Source organism: Ylistrum balloti, unplaced genomic scaffold (assembly GCF_031769215.1).
Source record: "Ylistrum balloti isolate Yb309-2 unplaced genomic scaffold, AGI_CSIRO_Ybal_v1 Utg369762, whole genome shotgun sequence".
In the NCBI taxonomy this organism is placed as follows: domain Eukaryota; kingdom Metazoa; phylum Mollusca; class Bivalvia; order Pectinida; family Pectinidae; genus Ylistrum; species Ylistrum balloti.
This window is the reverse complement of record NW_026781960.1, coordinates 992,394-1,002,500: the sequence shown is the minus strand read 5'-3', so window position 1 is coordinate 1,002,500 and position 10,107 is coordinate 992,394. Positions and strand designations below refer to the sequence as shown.

The 10,107-nt window shown below is 34.5% G+C and overlaps 1 protein-coding gene across 1 annotated transcript in view; it reads left to right on the top strand.

Moving 5' to 3' along the window:
* The window catches only part of LOC132543692 (bone morphogenetic protein receptor type-2-like), a 79,928-nt gene extending 74,374 nt beyond the window's left edge, over positions 1-5,554 (top strand). Inside the window, exons 10-12 of the mRNA XM_060207210.1 lie at positions 350-486; positions 837-969; positions 1,190-5,554. Coding sequence (XP_060063193.1) covers positions 350-486; positions 837-969; positions 1,190-2,880 — 1,961 coding nt within the window. The 3' untranslated portion in view covers positions 2,881-5,554. The remainder of the gene's footprint in view (positions 1-349; positions 487-836; positions 970-1,189) is intronic.
* Positions 5,555-10,107: the final 4,553 nt, after the last annotated feature.

Here is a 10,107-nt window from a genome sequence, read left to right as displayed (position 1 = left end):
GTGAACTAAGTATTATTTGTTTACATGACAAAAGTTTTTTTCCAATCAATATAACATGAATATTTATAGCCATTGGCAAAGATTATTAATATTTCTGGAAATCCGAAACTATATAGCGGAGAAAAAGTCGATATCTTACTAATGGGCAAAGTAAAGAAAATCATCCCGTGGTATCCTCATACTTATCTCCTAATTACATAGATGGTACAATTTTAGTACTAGTAAAAATTAAACTTGAGTCCATGTTTTATTTCTGAATTCGCCACCCTGAATCTATGCTCACGGAGTCAGCAATAAAATTGACTCGGACTGAGTCAGCTATAAAACTTGAGTCTCTGTTTTTCTGCAGGAGTCCCAACCCCAGAATACATGCTGCCATTTCAGAAAGAGGCTGGGAACCATCCGTCATTTGAAGAGATGCAGATTCTCGTTTCTCGCAACAAAGTGCGGCCAAAGTTTCCTGAAGTATGGAAGGATTATAATCAGGTAGGACTTTATCATAACTTACTTGACCAATCCTTCATCTAGAAGGATAATGTGCAGTCCTTTTTGAAGAACTTGTATGAATAAAGAAGTGTTTCCAACTAATTATTCTACTATTCTTCTTACTATGTAGTCTAATAACATACTATAATGATATTTCCATGTCTCACCTATTTTATGGTGGAGCATACTGTTATCCAAATTACTTGGACATTCTACCAAACAAGCTTGACAGAATTTCTATCTCAAGTTGGTAGGACTTAGTACCTACCGGGTTAAACTATGTTGTTTTATTTCACTCCTTTTCTCTGTTATTGTAACTAAGATATTGATTTGGAATTTGAATATTGTAGGCTATCAGGGCATTGAAAGAGACTATTGAAGACTGTTGGGATCACGATGCTGAGGCTAGACTGACAGCCATGTGTGTGGAGGAGCGTATCTCTGACCTTATGACCCTATGGTCCCAAGATTCCAAACACAAAGGTATGTTAGTGTGCATACATATCCACAGCATTGTAGATATGCTTGTTTTCAATAAGAAGACAAAATCTGTGAAATTGTGGGGAGGGGGGATGGGGAGGGGAATTGGAGATTTTGTAAAAAAATTGAATATATCAATTAATTTTAAAAAACATCAAAAAATCTACACGTTACAGAATTTAAGGGAGATAGTTCTCATTAAGGTATCGTCTGTCTTTTCTAGGTATGACACCTACCATCACCACTACCAGTAATCTGTTTGAGCCGATTTCTACAGACACTACAGACCTGAAGGTGGACGGTCAGTGTCACCTGGCTAATGGACATGTCAATACAACCACACTTAGGGAACAGATTCCTAACACCCAGTCAGACAGTAGTACTGCCCACCTCCTTGTGTCGTCACCTCCAAACAGTTACGTCAGTAGTGACGTTGTCAGCCAGCGCCCTCTGTCATGGAGACAAGACTGGGGAATGTCTTCATCAACAACGGACACCATATTATCACCATCGGAAGGAGAGATTTCCCTTCCTCCACAGAAACTCATGAATGTAGCAATGGACAAAAATAAATCTGTTCTGCGTCCACACCAAGGCAGGAATCCAACCGTAGAGAGAAATACACATAAACGTAGCGATGAAGAACTAGCTGTATCTGGTAATCAGCTTGTGTATGGGGTCGATAACCGTCTTGTGGAAACTGCTCAAAATGCTCCATCTAATATAGCAACCGACGACACATCATTTGATGGTTTCAGTGACAATTTGGAAACTTCACTTGTTCAAAATGACGTATTGAATCATCATCGCTCACATCCAATATCATACGTCCAGAATCAGGTTCATGGTGACAATCATCCAGTGAGGCCGAAGATTGCCAACCTGCCAGGTACCAATCCCCAGCCTGGAGGAAGTCGGGGTTCAGAGCCTAAACCCCACAGGAGTAAGCTGAGCAAATTAATGAGTGCTAGGGAGTTAGGGAGTAAGCTCGGACAACTCAGTTTGTTGTCAAAGATTGTGACAAGAAGTTCTGACAAAAAGGAGACTGATAGAGACAGTGCAAGGAACAGCAAGGAGAACATGTCGCATATCAATGGAAATTTTGATAATTCAAGTGTATGTGCAAGTTCATCTTCTAGGTCAAATACAAATCGACCCAGTTCACTTTCTTCAAATTCCAGCAAAAGTTATGGACATACTGACCACTCAAATGTGAATCTAAATCAAGCTGTACCAACTGAGGTTCAAATGCGAAATGGAAACCCTGTTGTCAGACCTTTGAACTTAAATATTTCTCATTCTGACGAGACTCATTCTGGGAGGTCATCTCGAAATAGTACACAGCTAGAAAGTAGACTTGGAATGGCAGAAATCGGAGTTGCGAAACTAGAAATGGTTCCTCAGCGTGCACACCAATCAATTGTTAAAATTCGTAAAGGACCATATTCCAAAAGTACTTCTGATCTTAGCCCTCAAAAAACAAACAAATCAAAGCGATGGAGTGAGACAGGGTTTGGTGAGGAGGAAGAAGACGGAAAGGAGGATAGAGTTCAAACATTTAAAAGACCAGACTCACTTTCCTTAAAGGGACATAACTACACTTCTCAAAAACACTTGGGAGAATCAAAAACTTGCTCAGATCTTAATCTCCTCACGGAGAGCTCGAAGAAAGCCGATTGTAATGTCGTTACCCTGATTGAACCAAAGGCGAAGATAAAACGCCGGATAAAGACACCATTATCATTGAAACATGGAAGGTTTTCACTGTATGATGATAGACTGATGACAAAGTATTTCATGGAACACCCAGAAATCCTACAGAATAAGGTGTGTAAGTCCAGTGCTAGTCTACAGGAACTCGTGTTACTGGACAGGAATGCAAATTCTTTTGCGACAGCAGATCACAATTGTTAGTGCTGTGTGTGGAAGTGAAAATTGACAGTGAAAAAGTCAGGAAAATGAATGTGTTGGGAAGTCTGGATTGTGAGTTGTAAAAAAAAGTAATCTCAACATGAATTTGTTTTTGACGTTAGCAGTGTATCTGGATTTGATACAATTGTGGATTTTCAAACACATCTAATCACTTTTCTTAATGTGCAATTAAAACAGTTACTGGTGAATCTTGTGAATTAGTATTAAAAAAAAAAGTATTTCTTTGCTGGATCATCTGAATGGTGAATTCTACTTAATGATGGCTGGTTGTAAATGACATTTCTGTAAAAAAAGTAGAATGAAAATGGATTTTTAAGGACAAGAGAATGTTAGCTTTTGAGAGGAAGAAATGGAAGCAGATGTGCATTGGTGGGATGTACTTCAGATTATGTGACTTGAAGATTGTAAATGTAACCAGCATTTGTTTTGAATGATATACCAGGGTCATTTCCTTGTGATCTTTTCCTTTATGATGATTTTCCTTGTTTTTTGGAAAGACGTGATGTTAAATGGCATTCTTTACTATGAGAAAAGCCATAAGCACCCCAGAGGTTTCCAGAAATGACTGATATTCAACACCATTTTAAATCTCTGAGGTTTGTTGGGTGAAAAGACTAATAACAAGGTTGTCCAAGTTTATAACCCTGACCCAGTTTTAGCTCACTTCTGTGATGGACTAGTGAGAATTTTATGGAGATGTTCATTGTTTGTCATCTTTTTACACAGTTTCTCTATTACCAAGATGCTAGGTTGAGCTAAGATGGATCAGTACATCCTGGGATAAAGGACTTTTAAAGCTTATTCAAGTAAATGACTTTGTTCTACTTTCATGCTCATTGGGGTCTGCCCCATTTTAATCTTCAAAATAACTATTCTGTGTTATTGGAATTTACTGAAACAAGTTTGTAACAAGTTTGGGAATAATTATAAAAAAAACCAAGAAATTTAAGATATTAGTAAAAACATTCTCTTCAAATGCTGCTGAGCAGGTAAGCAATACACAAATGTATTGCATGAAAATTGAGTCTTTCTCAGATTCAGGAGTTTTCTCAAAATAGATGGTTATTAACTTGATAAGTAATATATGTTATATTGCTTTTCAACTTCAGATTGTAAAAGTTGAGGTCCTTGTATTTAACAGACCAATCTGAAATACCTTTATTAAAACTATATATCACTATACGTTGCATGTGAAGTGATAAAAACTGATTAACCCATTCATTTACAGTTTATATTTAATTATTGCTGATATTTAATTGGTTTTAAGTGATTTGTTGTTTTATATTTGTGCAATTATGACAGGAGTTGGTTATTTTGTTATTTGTGCCAGTAGGAGAGGGGATCTGAGATCGTGTTTGATCGTTGATATATTGTCATCGTTCTGTGTTTGATGTTACTATGGGTTATCGTTTATATAGAATATTATAAAATTGTCAGTCGTCACCAGCTATGAGAATTTCACCTTTAAAATCCTTAAGAAATTACACAGGAAGTTTTTGTTTTAATCAACATGTGTCCATCATGTTTGGTCTATTGTGAGTGTGTAGGTGTGAGTGTGTGGGTGGGTACATGTATGTGTTTTAACACATATTACTGTCAACAGTTTCAATCTTGATGTTAAAATGATATTCAAGAAACCTTATCTCTGAGATACTTAATAATTGTATTTGAGAAATTGTATTGTTCTTTTGTTATATCAAATTCTTTTAAAATAGATATTGAAATAGGTAAATAATGATGAGTTTTTAGTTTACTTGAGGCAAAGTTTCTTGGTGACCTACTGCGATCACCTTTGTCCGGCGTCGTGCATCCATTAACAATTTAACATTTTCTACTTCTTCTCAAAAAAAAACCCTGAGCCCATTTCAATGATTGGGGCAAAAACAGTCAAATTAACTGAAATTTCAAGTCTTCTTTTAACTCCCAGGTGTTGTAGAATCAAATGCTCTTCATGGATGGGTCTGACGTTTTCCCTAGATTAACTTTACTATAATTTGCATAGAAAAGATGCATTTTTGAACATAATGTTGTTTATTTCTTATTGGGAATAACTATGTAAAAGAAATATTAATCAAGATGACAGTTTTAATGGTATGTATGTATTGATAACCATGTACCGTCAATGTCACAGTTTCTTTTTCTTGACACTTGAAAGCTACTTACCCTTTAATCTTTATGTTTAATATCTCTCATCTCAGGTGACAGTCAAGGCTGCTAGGCCTCTTGTTGATAAGTCATTTTCCAATGTTTTCTTGTTTATGTTTTATGTATGATAATGTTTCCTTTTTTCTGTGCCATTTCCTGTTTCCACCAACACATCTGTTATTCCATTTGTCATCATCTCTTCATTTAGAAGTGAAGGACAACTTGCCTTGGAATCATTATGATTATTGTGTATACTTGTATTAATGGAGGGATAGGAATGTCTGTGTTATACATATAGCTACGTTGAGCAAATATTAAAATGTCTCATAGAATTGATGCCTGTGTAATAGGAATTGTTTGTGCAATGTAGGAGGCATGCTTAGCAAAGTTTCAATGGATGTTGCCCTTCTGTAATAAACACAGTGCTTTTTGTATGAACGCAAATTATTTAAGTGCCAAACTAGATTTCTGTCGTTTTTGTATCGTAATGTTATATAAAAGTAAACTGTCATGTTTTGTGTTCTGTATTTAATTCTTCATTTAAAATGACATTTTCATTACATCTATATGCTTGGCTTAATTTATGTATCTGCAACAAGTCAGCCAGTTATTGTATAGTTGGGAAGTAAATGAGAGAGAAAGCGAGAGAGATATTGGATGAAGGAGAGAAAGGTTGATAGTAAAATTAGCATATTACTGTTGAAAATTTCAGTATTGTTGGTTTTTATTGGAACTGTATATTATCATACTGAACCAAGGGAGGTAACCCTTACTGAAGTGACTTTTTCAGTCAGGAGTTTAACATCTTTCATTGCATTTTAGAGTTCCTTTATCAAAAAGTGGAATTTTTCATTCAAATGATCTGTGATCTGGGATGAAATTCAAATCCATTATTTCAAACAATATTGCATTTTGAATGAAACAAAAAGAATAATCAGAATAAATATTAGCCAAGGGAGATGTCAGCTGAGGAATGAAAAGTTGGGCAATATTCCTTAAATCTGTTTCCCTTGAAAATCGATAGTATTTATTCTATAGGGCATAATTTACACTGCTGCCTACATCACTGTATATTTGTTTCATTGTTTTATCAGCTGTTTAATATACAATGTGCTGTATCCTCAGACTGGCAGTAATGTCTTGTCTCAGAAATGAGTGCAGAGTATGAATCACCCAAAATTTGACTTTCATACATCTGATTGCCATGCAATTTTTTTATTGATTTTTGTGGACAAACTAGCTGCTCTTTCACTCTTCTCTCTTAGCAGTGATTAAACTTGTACGTGACTTTAATGATATCTTGTAATATATATTAAATATCTGACTTTAATGACACCTGATTTTAATGACATCCTATAATATACAGTAAAACCAGACCTTACTGACACTTGACTTTAATGACATCCTGAAATATACAGTAAAACCTGACTTTACTGACACCTGACTTTAATGATATCCTGTAATATACAGCAAAACCTGACCTTACTGACACCTGACTTTAATGACATCCTGTAATATACAGCAAAACCTGACCTTACTGACACCTGACTTTAATGACATCCTGTAATATACAGTAAAACCTGACCTTACTGACACCTGACTTTAATGACATCCTGTAATATACAGCAAAACCTGACCTTACTGACACCTGACTTTAATGACATCCTGTAATATACAGTAAAACCTGACTTTACTGACACCTGACTTTAATGACATCCTGTAATATACAGTAAAACCTGACTTTACTGACACCTGACTTTACTGACTCCTGACTTTACTTACACCTGATTTTAATGACATCCTGTGATATACAGTAACACCTGACTTTTCTGACACCCTACTTTCATGACATCCTGTAATATACAGAATAACCTGACCTTTCTGACACCTGACTTTAATGACATCCTGTAATATACAGTAAAACATGACCATACTGACACCTGACTTTAATGACATCCTGTAATATACAGTAAAACATGACCATACTGACACCTGACTTTAATGACATCCTGTAATATACAGTAAAACATGACCATACTGACACATGACTTTAATGACATCCTGTAATATACAGTAAAACATGACCATACTGACACATGACTTTAATGACATCCTGTAAGATACAGTAAAACATTACCTTTCTGACACCTGACTTTAATGACATCCTGTAATATACAGTAAAACCTGACTTTACTGACACCTGATTTTAATGACATCCTGTGATATACAGTAAAACCTGACCTTACTGTCACCCGACCTTGCTGACGCCTGACTTTAATGACATCCTGTAATATACAGTAAAACCTGACTTTACTGACACCTGATTTTAATGACATCCTGTGATATACAGTAAAACCTGACCTTACTGTCACCCGACCTTGCTGACACCTGACTTAAATGACATCCTGTAATATACAGTAAAACCTGACTTTACTGACACCTGATTTTAATGACATCCTGTGATATACAGTAAAACCTGACCTTACTGTCACCCGACCTTGCTGACACCTGATTTTAATGACATCCTGTGATATACAGTAAAACCTGACTTTACTGACACTTGACTTTACTGACACCTGACCTCGAGAAGGGAAAAATTTGGTTAAATGTTTGAAATTTTTCTCTTTAGGTATTAATAAGCAAGTTTAAATCAAACCTGTTGTATACATTGATACCTGACTTATCTGTCATTTTGTAATTGGTAGACAACTGGCGCTAGAAACATATTTTGTATTATAGTGATCAAGAAACAAGACTTTAAGGTAACTCTAGCATCACATGTCTTTAAGACAGGATGATGTGATGATGTTTTTGATATGGCAGTCAGAAAACGGTCTTTCATGGGTTGGTATGAAATCATCATCAAATCTTATAAGTAAAATGGAAACAAATGGTACATTCCATATTTTTTTTGTTTTTTTGAGAGGGGGGAGGGGGTTGATGGGGGGAGGGTGTAAATGGTCAGATTTTTTTTTTTTTTTCCTTCTAGCTGTTTATTACAATGTTTTGTTTGTTGATTGTAAATGAATTATTTATAGGGTTATTTCAAAATAGTGATTATTGTCTTTTGTGAATTCCTTTAAAGGAGCAAAACTGATTGACATAATGTCAAGGTGATGTACAGTGTCTTTTAAGTAAAAAGCTTCAATTTTTACAATTAAATTGTAATAAAAGAATGTTTGGTGGTACAAGTCAGTGCATAACAATCTTCTGGATTTTTCTGACATTTTTTTTAAATTGTCGAAGACCTAGCTTTAAACATGTCATTACTTAATTGTCATTTTAATTACATTATTTCAAATTTTTGACTTTGTGATTTCATAAAGAAGGTATGATTTCCGTCAATAATGCTTGAGTGCATCATTGTTTGTTGGATTATATTCATTCATATGTTTTTTGATATATCTAAAAATTGATATAAAAATTGTGAAAATATGAACTTGGTGTGTTTCAGTGGAATCTTTAAAATTTCATTGTCTTTGTAATAATATGATGATCTGCATTTTTTTTTAAGTCCTTAAAATATTCAAACTTATTTTTAAGAGGTAAATGTTCAGTTTGAATGGCTAAAAAGAAAACCATCATATTTATTTCTGGCTTAGAATATCAAACATGTATTTATGAATAACATTAAAAGTAAACATATTTGCAAACACAGATTTTTGTTATACAAATAAATATTATATAAAAAATGAAATTTTGATAATTGAAATTAGTTTTTGAATTTTTCTTCTTGTAAATGAGGTTATTGATACCTGAGTTATGTTTATGAAGGCCATGGTGCCAACATTTAATTTACTTCTTTTTATCAGTTAGAGTGTCAAACCAAAACATCAAAGGGTGATAACCAAATTACAGTGGAATTAAAAATGCATTTTGTTTGCAAATTGAATTGCTTTTTTGTCAATATTTGAAACTGTAATTTGAATATAACACTCTAAGGACACACACAGTTATATCTTTAACCATGGTTAGTCATTCTGCTAAGGTGACTTCATAGGTCAAGAATGAGCTTGTACATGGAATTCACAAATGATTTGGTTTCATCAACACTCATATTACATAGACTTAAGATGTCCTGAAAAATCCTCAATTCCATTTTTCTTTGTTATCTCCTGAAAAATTTCATACCATTTTTATGATGAGCCTCTCAAAATATGTAATTAATATAAATTTGGAAGTAGGGACAGTTCAGTTAAAATCTTACAATTTTAACTTTTCTTATTTGAATTTAGTATCTTATTTCATTACATGCTAAAACTGATATTTATTTTCTTTCGTGGTTTAAAGAAATGTGTTTTAATGAAATGATTTCAAAAGATAAAGAATATGTGAAAGGAAGTATTAATATATATACCCTCCTACAAACATATAACAACCCTAACTGACCCTCTGTCACTTTCTTCAATTCCTTGTATATATGATGGTGCGCCATTGTCTTGTAAGCACATTGTAAGAGCCATTATTTCATTTAGAGTAATTGCCCTTTCTAGGAACTCTTTGTTTTTTTGTCAAAGCTGTAATAGTCCTGTCCTTTATGCTTGATTGTATTTGCAATAAAATTGCAGTTATACATCCTAATGTGTTGTTGACTTGATCTCTCATCTAGATTTCCAGGAGAAAGTCACACTCTGTGAATATGAAATAAATCATTTTGTCACAAGTTCTATTTTGGAGCCAAAGTACATGGGGCAGTGGCCATGTAATGACCAGATGTCAGTGTTTTTCTGCAGGATCTCTGGCTTTCCTCCTCTACCCAAGTCTGGCAGGTCCTTAAATGACTGTTAAAAGGATGTAGAGCAACAATAAACTAAACTACAGGTGTGAATCATTTATCTGTTGTTGTCTGTGCTCCACGCATATAAAACATCACATCTTCTCAACAATCATAAGGTCAAAGGTCATTGCATTTGACAGGAGAAAGCATGGATGAATGTCCTTTAAATTAGGTAACTATGAACTGAGAAGACTTACAATGACGTGCCAAAGGTTACTGTATTTGACAGTTTTGTTGTTCAGGGAGATGACTTCCAATATGAGTGGGTCAACAATGAATTAGTCAAA